Here is a 25058-nt window from a genome sequence, read left to right as displayed (position 1 = left end):
GATTAAAAGGCAAACAAAAAATGCAAATATTTCACGTTGAAGAAGGAGGGTTCTTCCTTATCTGTGGGAAGGAGGTTGCTGGCTTCAAAGCCAGAAGCATCTCTGGCATGAGATACTAAGGAAGCTGCAGGCAAGGACTGTGCAGGTCAGACCCATCTCAGGACTTTGTGTTCTTGATAGCCTTGGTTTCTTTATGATGTGGGGATGGGCAAGGCAATTAGAGCCACTGAGTGGGAGCGGGTGTTCTCAGAATAAGAAGAAAGAGGAGGAGGGAAGGGGTGGTCTGTCGCTGAAGGTTGTCACATCTCATTGCTATTGCATTTCCATGAAGAGTGATGCTTAGGCTGACCAGGCCCTGTCCTCATTACACTAACTTGTAACTGTTTCCTGAATGGTTTATTCCCCCTTTTTTTTCCTGTAAACTTTGACTAGTCTGTTCCTAGACAGACAGAAACAGGATAAGTACCTTAACACATTGTTGGTCTGGCACATTAGGCAGCTCTGAATAGGTTTATCTGCTGCTGTATGTGAAGTCTCTGCTTTTCTGTTTGGACAACACAGTGCTGTGTGTGAAGTTTGCAGCTGAACCAGCTCCAAACCAACATCAGGGGCAGGTGAAGAGTTGTTTTGGTGTATTGAAGCCATTTGCTCTTCCATAACTGCTGGGGCTGCAGGCAGCAATGTTGTTCAACCACTGTCTGCAGTCCAGCTGTGAATATTTACAGCTGGGGACTAGGAGACTTTTGGAGCCTCCCATTCCAGAAGTTTTTTCTTCTTGCTTGTAAAATTAGCAGGTGGAGAACAGGACCACTATGAGTGTCTGTTGGCACGCTTCCAAGGTGTGCTTCAGACTGGCTATATATATAAGTACCCTGATGTTAGTAATTGCATATGTATTTAATGTATTTTGATAAACATGTATTTGTGTAAAAGAACCCAAGCCCATCCTTTCAGCCCTACATTATCTCTCTCCAGATGTCCCATTTTCAGTTTCTCTTTTTTTGGTCAGAAAAGTTTACTTTTGGCTGAAGTGTTTTCTGTTGTCTAAGGCAAATACTTTAGAAAACAATACAGTCAGGGAAAAAAGTTACAACTGAATGTCCTTGGATATGGAATTGAAAATTTGAGGTTATTCAGGGTAGAAAAGAGAAGGCTCAAGGGAGGCTTTATAACAACCTTCCACCAGTAAAGGCAAGCCTACAAGAAATCTTGGCAGGGACTTTTTACAGGGACATGTAGTGATGGGGGGAATGACTGAACTGAGAAGTTGTGTAGAGAGGTTATTGGGAAGAAATTTCCTACTCTGAGTGTGGGGAGGCACTGGCATGAATTGTCCAGACAAGTGGTGGATGCCCCATCCCTGTAAGGTCTCCAAAGCCAGGCTGGATGGGGCTTTTAGCAAAGTGGTGTAGTAGAAGGTGTCCCTGCCCATGACAGAGGGGTTGGAAGTAAATGATCTTTAAGGGCCCTTCCATCCCAAACCATTCTATGAGTCTGCAATCTCCCTGGCTAATAGAGCCTTGTTTTCTGCTTCTATTTTGTTGGTAACTAAATGAGAGCTAATTAAAAATGCCTAGATCCTGTCTATGTACCTGTCAAAACAGCAACTGTAATAGATTGGCTAGCTTCTCACTTGTAACAATTGAAATGGTACAGAGTTATGACTGTATTTAGAGTGAAATGCTTCTTCTTTTGGAGGAGTCATAGTTTCATATTTTAGATTGACTGATAATTGGTCTTGAAACTTTTTACATCTTGAATAATAATTGAATTTTAAGTCAGCAATTTTAAAACATTTTGTTTTCTTTTCTTTTTCTCATTCTCTGCCCTGCTTCAGACCAGAGGAAACCAATAGAAGAGTGAAAAATGTAAGACAGTTGCATGTTAATTGTAATTAATTATTTTAAAATGCTTCTTTTTATGGTACTATCATATTTACCTTATTCTTCAACTGTTTATTTATCTGATACAAATTAATGCCATTTTATGCACTTATTGCCATAAAATAATCTGTCTGTGCAGCTTACTTTCCCAAATCATTGTATAATAGAATAATGGTACTTATATCTGATTACATGAAATATATGAGATGCATCTTGACAGTCTTTAATTTATTTTGGTGGCAATCATAGTTGATACTATATGCAAGATTTTGCAGTTCATTGTGGAAACATTTCTAACAGCATGCTGAGATTCTTTTACACTGGCACATGGCTTGAGAGGAAAGTAATTAAGTTTGTATACAAGTTTTTTATTCTGTTTGTTTTTAGGTTTTGATTACATTATATTGGCTTGGGAGAAAAGCTCAAAGTGACCCTGATTATAATGGTCCATACCTCAATCTTAAAGCATTTGAGAAGTTATTAGGGCAAGCATTGACTAAGGTAAGGAATCCAAAAAAAGGAAACTAAATGAATAGCCTGAAGTTCGTAGTTTGTTATACAGCAGGAATTCTAAACAGTCTCTTGAGGATTTCATTTTCTTTTTAGTTTGGAGAACATAGTAATTAGTTTTAGTTGTTTGCTTGCTATCAATATCCATATGAAAGGGAAGATTTTTAGCTTACATTGGTTCTTCTGCTACCCATATGGATTTCAGAATTCATCTGCTTTACTTGATGTGGTAAATTGTGAAGAGCCCTATCTCAATCCTCTTTGGATGAGATGACAGAAATTTAAGACCTTTTGTCAAGTCTCCTGTTCAAGCTGTCGTATGTATTGCTGCGTATATGTTTTAGGGTTTTGCTGTAGTCTTTGTTGAAGTTTGTTTGTGAATTCAAAATGCTCATGAGTAGCATTTTCACCCTAAATTACTGAAGAAGACTTTTCAAAACTTACTCTTGTAGGCACTTGAAGAGTCCAGCCAGCCGAGCAGGAGTGGCAGAGATAGTGGGTACGGTGATATTTGGTACATTGACCGAGGAGAGCCCTTTTCATCTTCAGCTACTCATAAAAGAGACGACTCCTTTGATAGCTTGGACTCTTTTGGTTCAAGATCCTGCACGAGCTTTTCATCAGATATAACCTTGAAAGGTGGCAGTGAAGGTATGTTTCCCTCTCTAAAATCTTTTGTTGACATGTATCTTATGAGTGTGGGAGAAGACAATGTATGGACCTGGTACTTGGATATCCAGTACTTAAACCAGCTTAAAAGTCAACTCTAGTTTTGCAACTGGTGCAATTTCATTTTGCCTAAGCAAATATTGACCTCTAACAGTTGGTAGAAAAAGAGCACTGCTCACACGGATCTTCCTAGGAAGGGTTGTTGAAATTCTTGCTCTCACTGGCACATTAGGGTGTGTGTATGTCCAGGACATATTCCCAGAGTTTTGTAAGAGAAATTACTGGAAATTAGGTCTGGATGGGATTACCTAAAATTCACCAGTTGCAAAAGTCTCTTGCCTTGTTCTTAGGGTGACTGTGTCAAACTGCTGTGTCTTTATTTCATTTGTGAATATTCAATAAGGTTTTTCCCACCTAGGTTAAATACTGAATAGTATTTTTTACTTTTAGTAGTTTGTCATGAAAATAAAGGTAACAGTAAAATAGTGACATTGGATCCCTAAAGTTGCACTCTAGTCTGTGCTTCTCTGCTGGTTTTTTTTTGGTGCCAACTTCAGTCTGAAGTCACAAAGATTGTGAGGTCTTGGACTTGGTTTCATGTGAATAACAAAATCAGTGAGCAGAGGCTCCATGGAGCATTGTTGATCTGTGCAGGGCAACGCTTAGCCATGTTACATATATGATGTCCCTTGGGCTTCTATGGGATAATAATGTGGTGAGATGAGCACATTGCTATATTATTTGCTGTTAACTTGTCTTTGTTAGTAAATTTACCTTGCAGGTACTATTTAATTTAAAAAATTCAGTGCTGTTTTTTGTCTTCAGCACTTTGTTTCCTGCAGGGAATAGTGATAATGAAAGAATGGAACAAATGCAGGAGGATCATGCAAAGCAAGTTTAATGGATCTTATCACAGCTTTGCCATAGACTTCTAAAAATACCTCTCCTACTGTCCTGTCAGTAGCTCAGCAAATTTGCAGCTGAAGAGATAAATTGATTCTAGAAGACTTTGATCCAAGTTTTAGCTACAAGCACATGTCTAGAGAATGATTTTTGTATCCTCCCTTTTTTCCACTTTCTTCTAAGGTTGCGACAGTGACACGGACTTGGAACTGCCTTCCAAAATGCATGACTCCCATAAAGACGACAGGTCTTACCGTAGGGTTTCTGTGATTGAACCAAAACCAGTCACTGACTTCAATCGTTTCTTACCCAACAAAAACAAGCAGACAGCATATGTGCCAGCCCCTTTAAGGAAGAGGAGGACAGAGAGGAATGAAGACAACAGGAGGAGCTGGGCAAGTCCTGTTTTCACTGAGTCAGATGGAACGTTTTCAAGGTACTGGTGTTTGGTCTTAGTAAAGTGGGCTTTGATCTAGAATTTTTTATATAAGTTGCTTCTTTATTATTTAAAGAAAGGCTGCTCTTGCTGCAAAAAAGAATCAAGTATTTGATTTTCCATGTTTTATTGAGGGGGACGTTTTGGTGTGGTTGCGTGGTGTAGTTTTTGATTTTGGTTTTTTACATTGGTTTTCAATGTTTGAGTAATGTTTTGAAGCTGGCCAGACTCCAGATGTATTTAAATGGTCTTAAATGCAAGTTCACAAGAGATAGGCCTACGGTTTTAGTTACTTGTTAAAGCTTCCAAAATATAATGAAGAATTTCAGTTGTCTGGCTTCTTGATGCATACAGATGAGATTAGTGGGCAGTTCTTGAGTTTCACCATTACCTTCGTGACTTCACTGTGTTCATTCTATTCCTGTTTCGGTCAACCTCAGTGGATGTGAAACGAATCCTGTAGCTTCCTGCCAAAATAGCAAAGCAGAGTGTGGGCTCACAAATCCAGCTTCCCTCCAGATCATCTATGAGTATGACAGTGGCTCTGATTCAGAAGAGGAAAGAAGGCTGCCTGACCTTATTTTGGATGACTTAGCAAATCGTAGATTTCTAGTCAAAAAGAGCCCTGTAAGCTCTGCTGCACCTGGACATCATTTCATGTTGCGCAATGACTCTCCTAAATCTTGCTCGCGAGAAAGTTATCCAGCTGGTCCACTAGCTGCAATGCTTGAACCACTGAGGTCAGAGATACTAATCCAAGATCCAGTAACTATTGCGTTACCTAAATCGCAGCCCTTAAATAACTCCATAAAGTTAGTCTTCTAATCGGCACTTTAACACAGCTGATAATTTGATACGCTTTCTCTGTCAAATTTTGTATTTCTGTTGGAGGAGATTAGGATGCTGACATAACCATTAACTTCTTTTTAATTTTTTTTAATTTAATATATCTTATTATTTCTGGTGCTGCAGTGATGAAATTGAGAACTAACATGCTTCATTCACAAGGCTGAGCTCCTGAGCCAAAAAAGCATGTCTTTTTGCATTCCTTATGTCAAGTTGCTCCTAAAACATCTTAACTGATTGGATATTTTGAACAGTAACCAGAGGAGGCAGAGGCAGTTGGATACTAAAGAGGAAAACAAACCAAGAGTTAACAATCCTTCACAATTATCTGGGTGTTTTGATGAGGACGAGGAAGAAGTAGGCATCCCAAACATTGAAAAAGATGATCTTTATTTTCGCAAGCTAAGTTCTTCAGCGTCAAATACAGTTGTTGCTTTTGACAAATTTCTTCCTAAATTTTGGACTCCAGAGGAAGAATTGCTATGGAAAAAAATCAAGAAATCCTCTTTCAAACCCTGGTATAAAGAGATTCAAGGGTTCAGGTGCGTTTTCATGCATGCCTGTTTCTGTCCTGTGTGCAAAGCCTAAATGAAATGTAGTTCTATGACTTAGAATTTTTAAATTTTCATTGCCAGTGTAGCAGCAGGATTTGTTTTATTCCTTTTTTTTTTTTTTTAATTGAAATATTTTTGTTATACTGTTGCACCTGTTGCACTGTTGCCACTGTGCATATTACTCAATGAGTACACTTCGTATTTTTTTTCTTTCTCCTCTGCTCATTTTTGTGCTGCTGCACAGTAGAAAGAGATCAGATTCTGAGGATGAGGAATTTGCTTACAAACAAAGCTGTACCATTGTTGCTAATCAACCAAGACCAAGTTTTGACTGGAACAATAGCTACAGAAGAGATCAGAATTATAAGCCAACTGCTGAATATATGGGAAGCTCATTGTCACAGATTGCAGAAGGAAAAATCTTGGAGTCTCCTGATCAGCCCAGGTTGATACTGCTGCATGAGCTGTTCTCTTGATGCATCATAAAGAAATGGCTGGATATGCAACAGCTAAATGAAATTAAACCATGTCCTGTGATGTTCTGCTTTTTTGGTTATTAATGTTTTTCTGGTTTGTTGGGTTGGGTTTTTTTTTCTCTTTTAAATGTAGCCATAAGTTGCTGGTCTTCTGAAACCTGTAAATATGAAAGTGTAACATGCTGCATAGGGCTACTGGCTTTGTGTGTGAGCATGTAAGTGTGATGTTTCTGAGCAGGTTAGGATGCCAGGATACCTTTGCGTTGGTTGGCGTGTGCTGCGCTACGGTCAGTGGTGGTGAATGCCAAGTGGTGTCGTCATTCTGCTTGGGATACTGCAAGTCTAAACCAAATGTATATTGCAATACGTTGTGATCTGCTTGTCTCTTGCTAGTTAATGATATTTTTACTTCCCTCCTTTTGTTTTATATGCTTCAGTCAGTTTTCGTTACTTCAGGCTCTGCAAAAATACACTGACTACGTGTCTTCTGAAATGGAGACCAGAATTGATCCTACTTCTGGCCCTAGGCTCATAAAATGTAGAAAGAATGTTTCCTTTATACCAGGAGGCAAGCAAGGAGATGAGGAAAATGGATATCTATATCCAGATTTGGAAAACGATGATTTGTTCGTTCGGAAAACTGGGGCTTTCCATGTGAATCAAGTTGTTCTTCAAGATCCCCGGTATTTAAAGAAATTCTCTGAGCAGGAGCCTCCTCTAGAGGGTGAGATAATTCTGCAACCCCGAGAGGGCCAAACTGTGATTCCAGATTTGGAAAAGGATGACATGATTTTTCGTAAAGTCCTCTCTCAAAAAAAAGAGGTGCCTTTATCAGGCGCTCCTGACAAGTATCACCCAGCACTATTTCCTGATCCGTGGAGTCTTCCAGAAGAGATCCGGTCCAAATTTCTATGTTTGCTTGAAAAAAATGCGATACCAGAGGAAAAGAAGAGCAATGGCAGAGTGCTGTCCCCATCTTTACACCATAAGAAGGACGATATGCTGACCCGCAAGATTGAATCTTGGAAAGTGGGAGGCAACGTCCAGCCAGTAAATTTTATCCCAGGTCCATGCAGTGAAGAAGACTGGAAGAAGTGGGAAGCAATCAGGGAGGCCAGCAAAGTTAGACACAAGAAACGGCAGATGGTGGAGAGGTCAGGTTGTGTCCTGCACAGATTGAGTGCCCTTGAACCCTTCCCATTCAGAAAAGCATCATCCTGTGCTGAACCATTCATAGAGTGCCAGTCTGCTGTTTGTTCGTGTCGTCCTCGAACTAGCTTTTTATTTGCTTTGAATAGAAGCTCATGACTGCAATACCATATTTTCAACAAAAAGTTATGAAGTTTTCTAGTTTTAGGCTGCCACTTTGGAGAAAATACATTATCATTCCTTCAGACTCCAAGTTCTGCATTAGTTTCTTTCCATGGTTGAACAGAAATAGCTTTTATTCAAAAGACTATGGAGGCTAGAAATATTTTCTTTTATTCTACAAGATAATAGGTAAAAACATTTCTAAAACACATGAATGCTTTAAAGACAAATTCTGAAAACAGGCATTCTTACTTGCACCTAAGTTTAAAAATGCTTGTAAACTTTCCTGCCACAGTTCTGAGATGATTAGATGAGGTGGACAAAAAAGAAGTGTTTTGCCTGCCCAAAGTCCTGGTGCATGCAAGTTGTGTGTCTATGTAATATTAAAATCCACTGTGGCATACTTTATTCTGCCAGCACTATTCCCCTACTTTCATTAAATCTCGATTCATTTCTTTCCCTAATTCTTTCCTGGTATCCTCAAAATTTCTCTTGTCTGACTGGATACTGTTTCTTAAGTACTTCCTATCTCTCCTTTGAATTTTGCATTTACTGGGGAAGAGCGGGTTCCACATGTTTACTTAGATCTGAAAATACGGCATTGCAAGTTGCAGATTTCCCAGCTGTGCATCATTACTTTGTGACTAAGACACTTCCGTGTTTCAGTTGATTTTTTGATGTTGCTGCATTTAATTTTTTCAGCTTAATACTGTTAACAAAGTTCGAGCTTCACTGAGAAATATTTCTGAAGTGCTTGGAAATATTGCATGTTTTAAAAATCCATTCAGTAGAATTAAATACCTGCATTATAAAATACTCATATTCAAGAATACTGAAAATCCTCTTGAATTGCCCTGGATTAGTTGAGTTCAAGGATTAATGTGCTAAACTTCTGTATAGGATCCTATATTCTGGTACACACCAAGTATTACTTTCAGTTAGTATCAGAAATGGTTGAAGTAACAAGAAAACAACCTCTAAGACACACTTTTTGTTGGGACTCAAGCTGGCATTAATTTTGATTTCTTGAAATGAGTCTCTTTTGAGCATAATGCTGTTCAGCAGAACTGGAATAAGTGGTGCAGAAATAACACAAGGCTCTATTTGTGCAGTATCACTAAATGAAAAGTGTTGGAAACTTGCAGGCAGCCTTGTTCTGACAATTCTGCCCAACTTTGCCCATCATGCAAGTCCTGGTGTGTTTTTTGACTGGTGTCCAATTCCTGATGTGCTATTCCATGCTGGCTGGTTCCCAAGCTTTCAGTTTCCCCATCACTTAGTGAGAGTGCTGGTCTACTAATGGTGTTAATGTTGTTATCAATATTAAGACACTGAATCTTTTCTTTTCTGGTTTCTGATTTCTCAGACTGTTTCAAAAGCTTTCTGATGAGCAAGGGTAAGTTTTATAAAAGCTTGGACGATCATAATGCGCTTTTTTGCCTCTTTTCATCTTTATGCATGCACAGTAGCTAAAAACTCATGCTGAAAACTTGTGCATGGTGCTTTGTTGTTCTGTTCTTTGCAATTTACATAATGAATGTAAGAGATAAAAGCTGTGTACATGGCAAAAGTTCTCTCTCGTGTCTTGTGTATTCAAGTTATGGTTATCAGGCACTTTCTAAATCAGCTCTAATGTTTTATTCCTGCTGTAGTGAAAAATGTGTTGTTCTGTATTTAAACTAGGCTTTAAAACATTCAAAAAGTATAAAGGAATATTAACAAATATTTTATTTTGAAGGCTATACAGCTAGAATCTGAAAATAATTAACAGCAGTGGTATTTATCATGGGAATGGTGAATAGATTTGGGTTATTTTATATCTTCCAGGTTATTGAATGCTCAGTGGTAAGCTTATAGATTTGTTTCATGGGAACTTAGATGTTGTTTATGATGAATTGTGACTCAGAAATAATTTTTCCACTTTTTGTGTGATGGCATGTTAAATATTTGAGAATGCATGGTGTTCTAATGATTTTTTTTAAATTTAAATTTTTTAATTGTTTATTTGCTTCTTTGTTTTTACCCTGAGGCAAACCTGGTAAATGACTAAACGCTTCCAGAATGTGAAATATTTCAGAAAAAGTTAGGTGTTAGGAGAGGGAGATTCAGAAGACTCGAGTGACTAGTTAAGTTTTTCAGTTTAGGCTGAAATTAAAATGACGATCCAGTTCCATGGTATGAATATACCTTTGCTTAGATTATATTTTCTTTAGATCGAGATTTTCCTGTTTTGTTGCAGGCAGATATAGTAACTCAAGAGAAAGAAGTGGAAACTGTAGTTATGTAAGTTTTTTTAACTCATCTGGAACAAATTTGATACATCGTTATGGGTATTTGGTTACCCCAAACCAGTTCTATTTGTGATATAACTTAGACATAAAAAATGAGGAAAAGAACTGTACAAGAAAAGAATTTCTGCAATAGCAATCAGGTGATTTTTGCTGAATTTGGCACTCTTCTCATTCAGAAAACAGATAAGCAAACAGATACGACAAGTTAATGCCCAAGCCTTTATTTCTAGAGGCCAGAGGCCAGTCTTATGCTAGTGAAAGTGAGTTCAGCCTCTTGGGAGGAAGTGAGAGTCTGGTTTGTTAGTTCAGAAGTCTCTTGGAATGCAACAGATTAGAGCAAGGCTCTGTGCTGAATTTGTTTTGGTTTTTATCTGATTTTTCCATCATATCAGAGAAGTGCCACATTTTCAAGTCCTGTTAGAATTTAGTTACATACCTCTATAGCTCATGCTTTGGATAAATGCATACAAAACTATTTTTTAATACTAAGAAACAGATAAAAAAAATTCCCAAGCACCAGAAACCTAGCATTCTCTTTGTATTACACCATTGAACCTTATGATGAAACACCTGCATTTTGCTTACTATCTCAGAGCCTTGTGGTCAAGTCTTATCAGCAGGCTAATCCTGTATCTAAACTAAATGTCCTGTTATGTTTATCACTGTAGTGTGAAAGAATAAAGGAAAAAAATTGCATGTGGTAGGGGAGAGCATAAAAGGAGAGCTTTGAGGAATTTAGGTTAAAGGGAGCTAGGAAGAGTAGGATCTCCTGGGAGGAACTGTAGCCATGTTGAATAAGTTAGCAGGAAGATGGCTGTGTTAGTTCCCAGGTTGAACAGAAAGCATCTCAGAGGCATTCATAGCATCTCAGGGTCAGCATAGCGGGGCCTGTGACATCCATGAGCATTTAGCAATGCAAGACTTTTAATCTTTTGGAAATGTGGATCATTTGAGTTTATGACCAGCCTAAGGAAGGAAAGAACAGGAGGTGATACTGGGGCTGTTACAGGGGAGAAGTCAAAGGATGGGAATTTCTATGTGGGGATAGGGGATGCCCTTTGGGTCAAAGAATGAAACAATATAAACAAAGAGAATAACAAGTTAAATCAGAGATAGCAGTGTTCTATGAAGAGCTCAATGTGAACCATCAACGTGGAGATGTACAGAGCTGCTTGTTCCCTTAACCTGATTTTGTTTGCTCAAATACCCAACTAATGACTTGTGTGTTGGCACTACAGCACGTCCCAATCTTTCTCATTCAGCTAGCTGCCCATGTGTTTGCTGCTCCATTCAAAATAACACTCATGAGCATTCAGTTGTACTAATATAAATCTTTCTCTCTGAAGGTTTCACTCGTGTAAATGAGGGATGTTATAAAGCTGAGTTCTCTTTTCCCTCTCTAGGAGTAAATCTTTGAATGATGTCAATGCAGAGGAGCTGCAGACAATGCGCAAAATCCGTTATGAAGAGCTGCAGAAGATAAAAGAACAGCTACAAGAACAAGATCTAAAGTGGCAAGAAGTAAGGACTCCTTTTCACCTCTCCTTGTGCATCCTGCTTGAAGGGCTGGGTGTCCCCTGCCTTCAGTGTACCTAGGAAGCAAACCTTGGCATTTGTGCAGCAATTCATGGGGCTGTCTTCTGAAACAATTCATCTCATGCAGCTACCAGAGTTTGTGGGGATGCCTGTTTAGTACAGAACTGAAATTGTTTAAAATATCATCCTAAGTTTCTGATGAATGCTTTAGGATAAGACTTGTATGTATTGCAATAAAGCCTTCAGGCGTGATTTCTGTGGACATAAAGAGAAATTAGGGCATAGTTTCTTGTGTTATCTACAATTTTTGAATATTTCTTTTGGAGAAATGATTGGAATGTCTGAGTATTTGATCCTCTGGGAGAAAGGGAAAGAAATAATACTTCTTGTGCAAATTCTTGAGGCTTCTATCCCCTAATAATTCTGTCTTAAATCCAGCTTGTAAACTGTATGGTAGCTTTACACAGCATCATAAGCATATCTGAAGACTTTTCAATTTATTGAAATCTTTGCTTGACAATGAGTATCCACAAGAAGCCGAAATTAAGAACAAAGCACCAAACAAGAAGTTCAGAGTTGTTTGTTTAATGCATCTCAGTTCTAATATTCAGTACTTTCATTAACTCAGCTCTGGTATTTCATGGACAATATTGCAGTTTTACAGAAATGAAGAAACTACAGAAATATCTGTTTTAAATTTAGAATTCAAGGCATATTTATTCTAAAGCTAGTGTATCTGTCTAACATAATACTGATTTGGAAAAATAATGATATCCCAAACTCTAAAGCTCTTAACAAAGAAATACAGGTGCCATTTGTATCAGTTTTCAATTATGTGTGATTGAGTGAAGTATTGTAGGATAAAATTAAAAATGTTAAAGGGGGAAAAAATAGGCCAAGTAGCATATAGTCCAATAATTACAATTGTTAACTTAAGGAGGCAGTGAGCCTGCAATCCCAACTAGAACATGACAATCCCTGAATCATTTAGGGGAAAGTTACATGAAAATGTGGCTGTGATGCAGACATGCAAATCAAATCAGGGCAATAAATAGCCTATAAAGGGATGACTATATAAAGCAATGAGGCCTTGAGAAAATCTGATGGTGTACATTCATGTTATTCTAAATAGGATCTAGCAAAATGGAAGAGTCGTAGAAAGAGTTACACTTCAGAATTGCAAAAGAAAAAGGAAGAGAGAGAAGAAATTGAAAGGAGAGCCTCTGAGGTGTCTGGAAGGAGTACCAAGTCACTGAAAGAAATGCAACAGGAGAGGTAACAGTCCTAATGGGAGTATTATGTTTAAGAACTTAAATCTGAGTATTTTCATTCCTTTGGATGTTTGAGCCACTTTTAGCAGCAAGTTGCAAGTGATTCTGTAGAGATCTTGACAATTTTAGTTACAAAATCAAATGTAGAAATCTAGACAATTGAAGGGCTGAATATGGTGTTCTAATGCACTGTTTGCTCAGAATGTTAAACAGTTTTCTCTCTTAATGATATTTTACTCTGCTATCCATAAATAAAAGTATTGAGAATTCAATATTCTCTTTCAATTAGTTAAAACAATCGCACTGATCCGGAGAGTTGCCTTTTTTACTCATGGATGAAATTAACTATTTCTTTTCCTTCTACCACCACACTTGCTATTTCTTTAGCCACTGTGGAAAACTGCAGCTAGAATTTTAATGTATGTCACAGAGCTGTAAACTTTTATTTGATTTCCCTTTCATCCCAATTTTTCATCTTCATATTTACTTTCTGAAGAGTAAAAAGTGTAAACTGCACAGTACCATTTTTAGTGGTGACAGTCTTGTTTATTTATTTATTTATCTATTTATTTATTTATTTCAAATGCACATACAACTCAGCCAAAGGTAATATGCCCATGACATGTATTCATAAAATAAATAAGTGTAATCTTTTGGATTTTTTTTTTACGTATTTGTGAGGACAAAAATTAGTTGCTTAAATAAAAGTATGGATTCTAATTATCTTGAATGTTCAGTATCTATAAAAATCTTATAAATGATGTGTTAGATTATCCTTGTTCATCTGTGACAAAGGAATTAATAATTCAAATAGTTATCAATAATAACTGAATAATTATCAATAATAATTAAAATAATTAAAATAATTAAAATAATTAAAATAATAATCAGCCAAATTACAGGACACTGTCTTATTTAGGTATCTAAAATTCAGCATTACATTTCCATAGAGCAGAAACTTCAAGCACAGTTATACAGTTCAGGCAGTGTTATGGGACTGTCTTATTCCTGTTCTTTCCTAAATAAATCTTAATTTCTGAGCATGTGCAGCTTGAATTTATGTGTATCTATATAATTTATAGCTATGTGTAGCTATATCATTTTCTAGGCAAAGATTTCTGTCGTGGTGGCAGCCTGATAATGTGATAATAGTATGTCTGAGTATTGTGAGAGTGCTGAACTGGGGAGAAGGTAGAACAAGAAATATTTAAAAATACATGAAAATACTAATATATTTAAAGGATGCTATTCATTTTAATTTACTGGAGATGTATTTTTTGGCTTATGCTCTGCCTTAAATATTTACCAGTTGAAAGACTTTAGGCCTGCCTGTTTGTTGGGTCACTTGGTGTTGTAACAGGCTCTATTCCCATAGGGAGGAGAGAGATCAGGACTCCTACGAGCAGCAGAAACAGGAGCACAACTGGCGGTATTCGCTGAACGATGATGTGTTCAGTGAAGAAAAAGCACCTTCCACAGCAGCAAAGGATTGGTCAGCAGGCAGAGATTACCATTTGGAGGAAGACACTTCCTACAGCACTAAGGACAGCAGAAGTGTGTATGTCACACAGCCAGCCAGGGAGAGCCTGCTGGAGAGCTCGGCTGCCCGCGAGGCTCCTGCCCCGCCGGAGAGCCTGGCGCAGGAGCGGGAGCAGAGCCCGGCTCTATTGTCTACTCGCTACCCAGTGAATGCTCAAACTGGGTCAGCTCAGGTTTCAGCTTCTCTCCCGAGAACTTACCAGAAAACTGATACCTCCAGGTTAACATCTGTGGTTACACCAAGACCTTTTGGTCTCCACTCAAGAGGAATCTCGTCACTTCCACGGTCGTTCACGGTAAAATTCCGCTTCGTTCCTGAAGTTTGTAAATGTGGGATCTTCAATAGGTGGGGGAACAATAGTTTTACTGTTTTGGTTTTATTTAAAAAGTGGCTCCTATGTGATGAAGGCTGTATTAATAGAGCAGGCAGTTCTGTCATGGCTTTAGATGTTTACTTGTGTTTCTGTGCTAAAACACACTCTTAGAATTAAAGCTGGTAACTATTTGGTAAAGTATTCTTTTTATTAGGTCTCCTTTGTGTGCTTTATCAAAACAACTGTTGTTGGAGGTAATTATCTGGAGCCAGGTTAACATAATTAAGTGTTAAAGATAAATTTTTCAGGTAATAAAAATTTTCTCTGCTCTGCTGACTTTGTTGTAATTGAAATTTTATGCTGGGCTAAATTTTGTCTACGCTATAAAGCACTGAAACAATGAAATTTATTCCCCCCTGCCCCATTATTATGATGATTTTCATAGTTTTCTTCTAAATCTTTATTTATTTAAATTTAAAAAGTGGTAAGAATGTAAATAATACTAAGCAGATGACTTTAACAAGTTTATCCTAAGAACTCTGGACTATTTGCTCTGCAAGCATTTCGAGAGAAAAAAAAGCTTTTTCCAAGTAGGTAGCTAACAATAGGAACAGGAACCAGAATTTGCTTCAAAGGGGGAGGTGGTTTTTTAAATATAAAGATCACTGAAAGATATAAGGGTTTTTTTGGGTTTTTCTAAGCACTTATTTACCAAGTTGTCATTTTTGTCCTAGATGGATGATGCTCAGAAATACAATGGAGAAGTAGAAAAAAGCAAAAGAACTCAAACTTTGTTCAGCAGCATGTCCTTTTCACAACCAGACTCTGCACACTCTCTCTCCACTGGTGCATTTGGAAGCAGAGGTGAGGAGGAAGAGGAGGAAAAAGGTGTTCAGTCAACACCTCCTCCTAGTTTGGCATTACCTTTAGAGTCCCAAGACCAAGATGCTGGAAGCAGTATTCCTAAGCCAGAGTATGGCATCCCTCCTGATTCTCTTTCACTTGCATCTTCTGCAGAAATTGCGAGTTCGACAGAGCCTAAGGATTCAAAGTCCATGGTAAGTGTGGAAACAGTGTGATTGCTTGGTGTAACTGAATGCCACAGCAGAATAAAAGAGAAAATAACTAAAAGTGCAGATAATGCCAAGTCTTTTTCTGGTAGTAAGAAGACATCTCAGAGACCTGCTCTTTCCTTTGATTTAATTTAGGGGAAATATAGGATTTGGGGAGGAAAAAAAAAAATTCTGAATTTTTTCCTGTCCTCTTTGTCATATGCTTAATTTTATTTATCATTGAAATTTGGAATATCATTTAATGCTTGCAAAATTTTTTGCTGTTCTCCAGATTAGCACATTGTGCATGTAATCAGATGTGACAGATGAATTATCTGAGCTGCTGTAGCATTCATTTGCACTTTTAAACTGGTGGTGGAAAATAAAGGTCAGCTTTTCAAAGGCTGGCTGTAAATATCAGTATCATACTATCCTTTATCCATCTGTTGTGGCATGGACCTTTTTTTTTTTTTTTTTTCCATTTGCTTGAATCTAATTAACGTTTATGTTAATTTTGAAGTAAATCACCATCTCTTTTTGCATGTGCTTATTGGATAAGGAGTTGGATCTTTCAGTGTTCTTTTTGAAATATGTATTTTAAGTGCTATTTCCTCCAATTGATTGCATGTTTCACCAACAATAGCTTTAATTTTTGATACATTGCTGTGCTATCTAATGATTCAGTTCATAACCCTTGACAGATTTGCACTCCTGATCCTGCTGTAAAACTTAATTGTGCCAGTTGCTTGGGTGAAGGTTGTAAGACCTTGGATGCTGGTTTATGAAATCACTTCCCATACCACCTTTTTAGAAGTTCATTCACTTCCAAACATACTTCTTTCTAATTGCTTGTGGAAAAGAAATGCATTGCTGTTTAATACCCTGATGCCTCTTGGCCATTGTACTGAATTTATCATAATTCTTTGAAACTGTGATTGCTGTGTAAGGAAAGACATTATGATCTTTTTTTTCTGTATTGTAGCAAAAACATGAAGAGGAATTTCTGTTTTAATCAGTGGCTGATTCAGTATAAGTTCTTAGTATCTGTTTAAGGAAGGCAAATGAGAATAGCATATACTAGGTCCATTTGTTTTTCTCTTGTCACTAGTTATGAGATTATAATTTTTTACTCCTACAAGTGAGTAATATGGGGGGTATTTTTTTTTTTTAAGTTAAAAGAAATCTTATTTGTGTTATATAACTTTACAAGCTCTAAGTTAAAGAATGCAAGTTCCATTTGATGTGTTTGTAAATCATTACCAGAGAGATTGAGACAGTTCACTAGTCATCAGGGCCATAACACCACATCTGTGGAGCACTGTTTTAGAGATGATCTATAAAAATGATAAAGTTCACTGTACAGAGTCACATTCTCTAACAGGAGATAGATCTGAAGAGTCATGTTGGGATGGTGGAAAAAATAAAGACCAGTAGTAATTTCCAGGTGCACACTCAAACTCTAAAGGTTTGTACATTCTCTAGCCCAGTGTGCTAACCTGTGTAGTAGATTCACTTTTAATACACTCACCTAAGGACTTGGGTTGTATGGGAGCATTTGCAAGCCAGTAGCTGCATTGTGAAGAAAAGACTTAATTTCTACCCTGGGCTGTAATGGGGAGTGTTTTCCCAGGAACATTCCTGTAACATGAGGTGACACCTTGGGATTATGCCGTGCAATGTTGTTTTCTTCTCTATCCAGTACTTGGGTGCTGCTGAAACACCTCTGCTGCATCTCCCTGAGACTCTGGCTAGCTTCATCTGCTTGTGCAGTGCTCACTGTAGCTGCCTGTTGCATCCTACCAACATAGGAGCTTGGAGGAATTGGCATAGGTCTCTAGACTTTTAAATATTTTAAGTTAGGGAAAATGAATCCGACTCTTCAGGAGGACAGGTTCACCAGGGAACTAAAATGTAGGCATACATTTAATGCATGTGTAAAAACATGCAGGGTCCCTTCTGTGCACCTTTTGCTGGCATATATCTATATTAATGTTGTTTCACAGAAAAATCTATTTTTTTTCTTTTTATATCAATGTCAGTGTCATGCTGATGAAGTGCATAATGTGCATTTGGGTATTTTAATAGTTTTTAATGATCTCACATTAGAATGTTAATGCATGCAACACATGCCCTTAATATAGCGTGGATTGAAAGCGTTACAAAATGTTTCCCCATTCAGATATTCTTGTTGTTTAAAATGGTGGTGTTAGATTTTGATTCAGATTCTGAAATGTCCATTAAAGTAAAAAAATCTGAATTTAGCTGATTTTAGGATTATTTTAATTATCTAAGGTTTCTTTACAAAATCCATAACAATCTGGTAGTATAAATCAAGAAGATAATTGTGCACTCAAATAAACCTAGTAGCAATATTGAGCCTAAAGGAAACTGATGATTCTCATGGTAGGATATGCAAAATAATGAAAAAAGAAAGATTGATTACAGTTATCTACCTTTTTCACATCTCTGATGCTCTCTGAGGAGGCAGTACATGTCACAAATTCACAAGACAATCCATGAAGAATCATTTAGGGGTTCAATTTCCTCCAAGTTCTTAAATTTTTTATTATTGTGTTGCAAAACATTTAAAATAACAGAAATGCAGAGTGAAAGATATGTGTAGAGAAACTATAAATGTAAGCTGAAAACACACCTGTTGGAATAAAAAGCAAATGAGTTAGTTAACTGACTTCAATACTGTTTCCTTTGTCTGTGATGCTAATAATAGATGATTAAAGTGGACATTGTGAGCAGCCTCACTTATTTAGAGGATAAACTTTCCCTCATTTGGATTCCTGTGATACCAGATACTGCAGTGTCATGTTTTATTTTTCAGGAACAGTTCAGTGAAATGAGAATCAGTATAAACCAGAGACCTGGCCACAGTCGCAGCTTTGGGTTTACAACAAACTGGAGTTCTTCAGGAGCCATTGTACAGACAGTTGAAGAAGGTAAATGTGTATATATGCACAAATTTTTGTTCTTATGTTTAGTTTTCAGAGGCTTCTAAATTGAGGCTGCTAAGAATGCTGCAAACATTTTAAAACATTGGGTGCAAAACTGAAAAGTCTTTAGCTTGCTGATGTATTTTTGTGAATCCTCATCTCTTGAAACAGGTTGAATTCAGAAATACCAAAATGCATTTTCCTAATCAAGGATTATGATTATTTGTTCACCAAGTCTCTTACAGAGCAGTATTTACTGGCAAATACAGACTTCTAATATTCAGACTGATTCTTTCAGCTAAGTTTGCTTCAAATGGTTTGTAAACACATGAAGAGATAACTTAGGAGCTAATACTCTTTGTTCAATTTCTCTTTTCTTAGTCATGCTGAATTTTTGGAGACAGCTCATATTAAGTAGTTGCAACTTCTAAATTGATTTCCAGTGTAGTTTTTTTTCAATTATTGTAATACTGAGGGAAAATAAACCTTTTTGTCTCGAGATGACACATATATAAAGTTTATTTCTAACTTTTAATAGTCTTCTGCAGAGAACAAGCTCAATTTTCTTAAAAAAAAGCAATAAAAACCCAAGCAAATTACATATAATGCTTATTTTCTAAACAATGGTCTTTCCCATTGCCTGTAATACTTGAGGGATATTGAATTGTGCCCTTCTTTCCACCTAACACAAGATCATCCTGAGAAAGGAGAAATAAATGAAACTTAATTTAAATAGCCCTAATTTAGTTTAATTTCTAGAGAGGGAGCAATACCATTTAACAGCAGTTAATGAGCAGTATTGGATTTTTTTTCTTTTTTAAATTCAAGAAGCAAAGAGGCCTTTCTTCACTGTAGTTTTCATAATTAAATTTGTTCTAGAGTAACCATCCTTGAGGCAAGGGTCTGTCCATTTGCACTGGCAGCTGAAAAAGAGAAATCTGAGGGTAGTGAATGTTCCTGCTGGTTGTTCACAAAGGTCCACATGGGCTCTATCCCAAGGAGGTCAAGGCCTTGTCTTGTTATCTTGGTTATGCTTTATTACCATTCTCAAAAGGAAGGGCACAAAGTATAGATTGAGCTGAGAGTGGACTATATCTCAGTGTTCTCATTTGTAGCCTGTGTTCAGCATGTTTTTTCTTCCAAAAACTGTCTCATCTTGTATCCTTATTTGATAGCTGTAGCTCCCTCTAAATAAATGAAGGATGAAAGAGGTGGATGGCCTATTGCAAAGGTAATACATGCATTCACCTCAGCACTTGGAAATGTTGTATTTCCTATTTTTAAGGATAAGCCATAGGATAATTCAGCTTGGGAGAAATCTTGGAAGATCACCAAGAGCAACACACTGCTCCAAAAAAACTCACGATGGAATTCAGGCCGGGTGGCCTAGGGCTTTTACCCACATGGGTTTGAGACCCTCTGAGGATGAAAACAGCACAGCCTCTCTGGGCATTATCCTCTCTGAGAAAATTTTCCTTATACATCCTGTCAGACTGATCTTTGTCCCAGTTTATAACCACTGTTCTGTGTTTTCCTGCCATAAATTTCTGTAAAGAACAGGCTTTCCCTTCTCAGGGACCTCCTGGTATGTACTGAGGGGGGTTCCTGTTAGGTTCCCCTGCAGCCTCTCCTCTCCAGGCTGAATAAGCCCATACTCCTCAGCCTTTCCTCATGGTCAATTGCTCCAGCCCTGACCATCCCAGTAGATGGGAGGCCATTCAACTTCCCCAGTTTATTGATGTCTCTCTTACAGAAGAACACCAAAACTGGACACAGTGTTGTTAATGTGGCATAAGAAATGCTGAGTGAATGGAATAGTCATTGATCTGTTGGTCATGTTGTGTTCATGCAGCCCCACCACTGCCAGGGCCCCCCAGCCTTGCTCTCCAGCCCATCAATGCCCAGCCTGTACCATCACTGGGATGAGTTCTTTTCAGGAACAGAACCCTGCATTTGGCCTTGTTGAACATCAGGATCCTGTTCTCAAGAGCAGCCCTGCCCTCCAGTGTATTGGCCACCCTCTGGCTTTTGGCAAGGTTTGAAAACTTGATGAGGGTGTGTTTTACCTCCTTCTCCTGAGTATTGGTAAAAACATTAAAGAGGGTAGGTCCCTGGATACATCCTGATGAGATCCACTGGTAAGCAGCCCATGGGCTGAGTAAGATCCATTGACCACTTCCCTGGTGGCCTGACAGCCCAGCCAGTTTTTCATCCATCTGGTCATTCTGCCAGATACCATCCCAATTTTGATACCAGGATTCTGTGGAATTTCATGTCAATGGTCTTATTTAAGAGAAGGTGGATTGTTACACCTCTCTTCCCCCATCCACAGAGATCTAGTCAATTCATCATTGAAGATAATCAGGCTGGTCAAGGGTGATTTAGGCTTGGCAAGTCCAAACCAACTTTCTAATCACCTTTTTCTCTTTCTTGAGCCCAGAAAAAACTTCCAGGAATACTTTCTCTGACTAGTTGTATGATTTTCTTGAGATGATACCCAGCATGCATATTTTTTACTACTTATAGATGACTCTGTCTGTACTTGACATATGCTATTCCTTTAAAAAAACACTAAGAAAACTTCTTGGTTATATATATATCAAAGTGTTCTCAAAAAGCTAAGTAAGAGATAAGCTCATAACCTTTATTTCAGTGAGACCCATTTACTACATATAGAAAAGGATAGTTATCATTTTTTTACAGGAGTTTTCAACCTTTGCACTAAAAATTAGGTAAATACAAAGCCTTAAAGTAATGAATCTAGACATTGTTCTGCCAACTTTCCCAGTGCCATAAAATCTTTATTGTTTCAGTCCTTCCCCTTTCACTTTCCCTTTGCAATAATTTTTTTTGAGATTGTGTTGATACACTTGCAGTCATGTACAACAAAGTAAATTTGACTCACATCCTTCAAGTTTGGTTTTTTCCCTATTATTGAGATAGTGTTTATCTATTGTAACAACAACAGATGGGGATAGGTTAGAGATAACTTAGAACATATGGAAAATGAGTACTTGGTGGTTTTGTTTTTTTTACTGGAGACTAGTAAGAAAGAAAAGCCTTTTACCTTCAGGGAAGCCCATGAAAAACATAAAAGCAGTTTGTATTTTATATAATGAAAACAAAATCCTCTATAGAAATATAAAGAAATTATTGTTAATTCCTATAGCCTTGGAGGAGCTGGACAACTGGTAATATACAACTTTTGGCCCCTGAGTTTCTGGCCAGTCTCTGCAAGTTTCTCTGGAGGTAAATTGGAGCAGAAGCCCATACAGGCACCCTGGTTGCCCTCTTGAGAAGCCCTTTTGTCCAGAGACTGTGAAGGGAGAGCTGCTGGCAAAGTTACAGGCAAAAATTGAGCAGTGTCAGTTGTTCTGGCTATTTAGGTCCAGATGTAGAGGCTGCTGCTATTCATTCAATCTGTATGGTTGGAGTGTGGTCTGGATATGCCTTTCTAGTAAGAGTATAGGAAGAGCTGTGCAATCTTCCATTCCCTCCTTTTCCTAAAACTGAGTTGAGGTATACTGTTCTCACCTCTGAGCCCAGTTTCATCCCTGAAAAATTATTTGAATAAAATGAACCCAACTGTTCTTTGGTTGCTGGGGGCTTATTCTATCACAAGACAGAAATTATGAGTTCTGACAACTCTGCTGGGGCCTTAAACTTTCTCTGCAACATGAGCATAAGGCTTAGTAGGCTTCGTCCAGATGTGGTACTAAATATCAGACATGATCCAAATGTTACATGATGTTGTTTAAATTAGTCACTTCAGTATTAATATCTTTGATAGTATTCTTAATAGTACCTTCCATTAACAGACTTGAAAATCCATGATTCTTTAACATCTTCCTGACTCCTATAGATGCATGTTTTTTCCAGTAAAACTATTGTCCATGTTTCTTCCTCCAGATGAAAACCCTACCTTTTCTTCTGCAATACTACTTCAAAGCAATTGCTGCTAGTTTTTAGTCTGTATTTTAAGTATGATGCAGAAAGATATATGGAGCCATGTTCTTCCAGCAGAGTAGCTAGTGTGGCTTTTTAGTGAGCTATTGGTGCAGTACTAGGAATCATAGCATTTCTTAATTTCTTAACCTTCTCCTGTGTGAAGCCATCTGAATCCTTTGTGGATGAGTCAGACTTACAACAGTGTTTTCCTAATGAGTCAAAAGACACTAAGGATAAAGCATGTGGTGTCTAAATTTTTCTGTCATACTTGTCCACATTTATTTCTAATAATATAATAGAGCATTGTTCTTGGTATATTTTAAGTAAGATCTGTGGATTTCACTACTTACTTTGGAAAATACTTTCCACTGTGTAATTCAAACTTGTTTTATTAACATGAGAGTTTATTGTGCAATCCTTAACTGTATTTTTACTTGGCATTTCTATTTTATTTTCTGCTAAGGGAGTAATTCTTAATGGAAGAACCATTCATATGTAATCTGTAAAATCTCGCTTGGAGAGTCTGAGTTTCTCAGCTCATCCATTTTCTGAATTAAATAGGGAAAAAGTTTATGAACTGGTCCTCTGTGTTCTCTTTCCTTAGTCTAGTGAGATTGCCTGCCAATGTGTAGCAGATGAAGAAAAATATAAAGTGCAGCCTGTCTTGCAAAATATCAGTAGATTCAAAGTCCAACCTGCCATTAAGTTTGCTCTTGATAGATAAAATAAGCAGAATCCGGAGAAGTCTAGTGGGACAGTACCCAACAATATCTCAAGTCCAATTACCAGTCAACAGACCTAACAAACTATTCTAGCAAAACAATAAAGCAGCATGCTCTTGTCAGCAGAGCTCAGAAAATGTAAATGAGAATATGAGAAATCCAGCTTCTACTGGAATTAACAAAGTGCGGGCTGTTTTTTTGACAAATAAGAGGATTACCCAAACATTGGCCGAATTTCACCTAATCATTGGCTATAGACATTGTGGTGCTGCCTCTCTCTCACTATCATAGATTATAAAGGTGAATTAGTAAAGGGAAGACTGAACACAGAGGTTGTTTATTAAATGGGCTTGTGAGAATCTCAAGACTTACTAGTCCACAAGACTGATTTCTTTATTTTTCCTGTAAATTTTAAATTGAAAAGTCACTTTGATACTGGGTTTACTGAGCTTATGTTACAGTGTAGTGGTTTTTTAACACTTTCTAAATATCCACTATTAAGCATTTCTTTGAATGATTCCCCAATCCACTCTCTTTCAATGAAAACTGTAATAAAAAGAAAAAATATGAATGGAGACATAACAGTTTTCTTCTGTTTTCTGCAGGCAGCCCTGCAGCACTCTGTCAGCTGCATGTAGATGATGAGATCATCGCTGTCAACGGCACAAAGGTTTCCCATATGGACTACAGTCAGTGGGAAGAGGCCATCAGCAGAGCACTGGAAACTGGAAACCTGGTCATGGATGTCAGACGATATGGAAAGAATGGTGAGTTGTTTCGTCGGGCAGATACTGTATGCTCTGTAAGGCAAATAAGCTTTGTCTCTGCTGCACCTGACAGCTGAGAGTCCTTATTACCCTTACAGCAGTAATACGTATCTAAGCTAAGTAGTTTGCCAGTGTGTCTGTTGCATTTTAACACAACTTGGCTTTTTTAACTGCTTGTGCATTAGAAATGTCTTGACTAGCAAATCTGCACAACATTGAACTACTAACCTCACTCTTGTACTCTGGTCTGTTTCTTAGAGGATGGACAGGTAAAAAAAGCATGCAACCAGCACAAAAATGATTCTAACATTTTCTTTCCTATACCACAAGAATGAAGAGGGTCTGATCTCTAGATAATTTTTAAGGCCCTCTCAATCACCAGCTCCCTTTCTTCAGGGAAGAAGGTCCTGTGTTCTTTCTTCAGGGAGCATTTGAAGTGAGGTATGAACTTGTGGGTGATTGAACACCTCTGTGTTACTATTCTGGCCATTGGCCCAAATATTGTGGTGCTGTAATCTCTCCAGAATGGTACTACTCATTCTGGGGTAGGGAGAGTTTCCATTCTGGCTTGAGAGCCTTGTAGCATGTCTTGACTTGACGTGGTTTTAATCAGGAAACCCTTTCAAAGTTCTAGAAGAATTTTTGTGGAGTTGGAAATGTGACCAGTGTCTTTCATGGTATAAATACAAAACATTCTTTTAGTGGGAAGCTAGGTAAAGAAATTACCAGCAATCTGAAGTAAAAATAGTAGGGTTAGGAAGAGACAAGAAACAAATCACTTTATAGGACCTAATAATACAACTGAAGAGTGAGATTGAATAATTGAATAATTGAATAAAACTTCTAGCAGGGAGGGGAGAAATGCTGGAGTATGTGAGAAGAAGATAATTTGTCTTTGCCTCACCAGTTTGCTAGTTTAGTTTAGACTGCCTTTTCTTCCCCCTCTCTGTGCTTCCTGATGAGTATGGACAGGATAATGACCCTTCCCTGGATAGTGTATGAGTCTCATTGTATCCTGAGTGAGTAAAGTTGGTAGAATTTTTTCAATCCTTACTAACACTAATGAAATAGTTTCCAATGAATGC

General features: G+C 37.7%; 1 protein-coding gene across 23 annotated transcripts in view; it reads left to right on the top strand.

The window, feature by feature from the left end:
- Window positions 1–25058, top strand: part of LMO7 (LIM domain 7) — a 128816-nt gene that overhangs the window by 82600 nt on the left and 21158 nt on the right. For 13 of the 23 annotated variants that reach the window (XM_079309752.1, XM_079309734.1, XM_079309751.1 and 10 more), the window contains 15 exons: window positions 1838–1868; window positions 2271–2384; window positions 2846–3044; window positions 4149–4401; window positions 4842–5141; window positions 5502–5789; window positions 6046–6246; window positions 6715–7431; window positions 8955–8984; window positions 11283–11400; window positions 12548–12690; window positions 14062–14521; window positions 15274–15597; window positions 18428–18542; window positions 23812–23973. In XM_079309752.1, coding sequence (XP_079165878.1) covers window positions 1838–1868; window positions 2271–2384; window positions 2846–3044; window positions 4149–4401; window positions 4842–5141; window positions 5502–5789; window positions 6046–6246; window positions 6715–7431; window positions 8955–8984; window positions 11283–11400; window positions 12548–12690; window positions 14062–14521; window positions 15274–15597; window positions 18428–18542; window positions 23812–23973 — 3455 coding nt within the window. The remainder of the gene's footprint in view (window positions 1–1837; window positions 1869–2270; window positions 2385–2845; window positions 3045–4148; window positions 4402–4841; window positions 5142–5501; window positions 5790–6045; window positions 6247–6714; window positions 7432–8954; window positions 8985–11282; window positions 11401–12547; window positions 12691–14061; window positions 14522–15273; window positions 15598–18427; window positions 18543–23811; window positions 23974–25058) is intronic. The other 10 variants (XM_079309736.1, XM_079309754.1, XM_079309735.1 and 7 more) reach the window with 6 other exon arrangements.

This window comes from Erithacus rubecula (assembly GCF_903797595.1).
Source record: "Erithacus rubecula genome assembly, chromosome: 1".
Classification (NCBI taxonomy): Eukaryota; Metazoa; Chordata; class Aves; order Passeriformes; family Muscicapidae; genus Erithacus; species Erithacus rubecula.
Note: the sequence above shows the minus strand (reverse complement) of the source record. Positions and strands in the feature narration are given on the sequence as shown.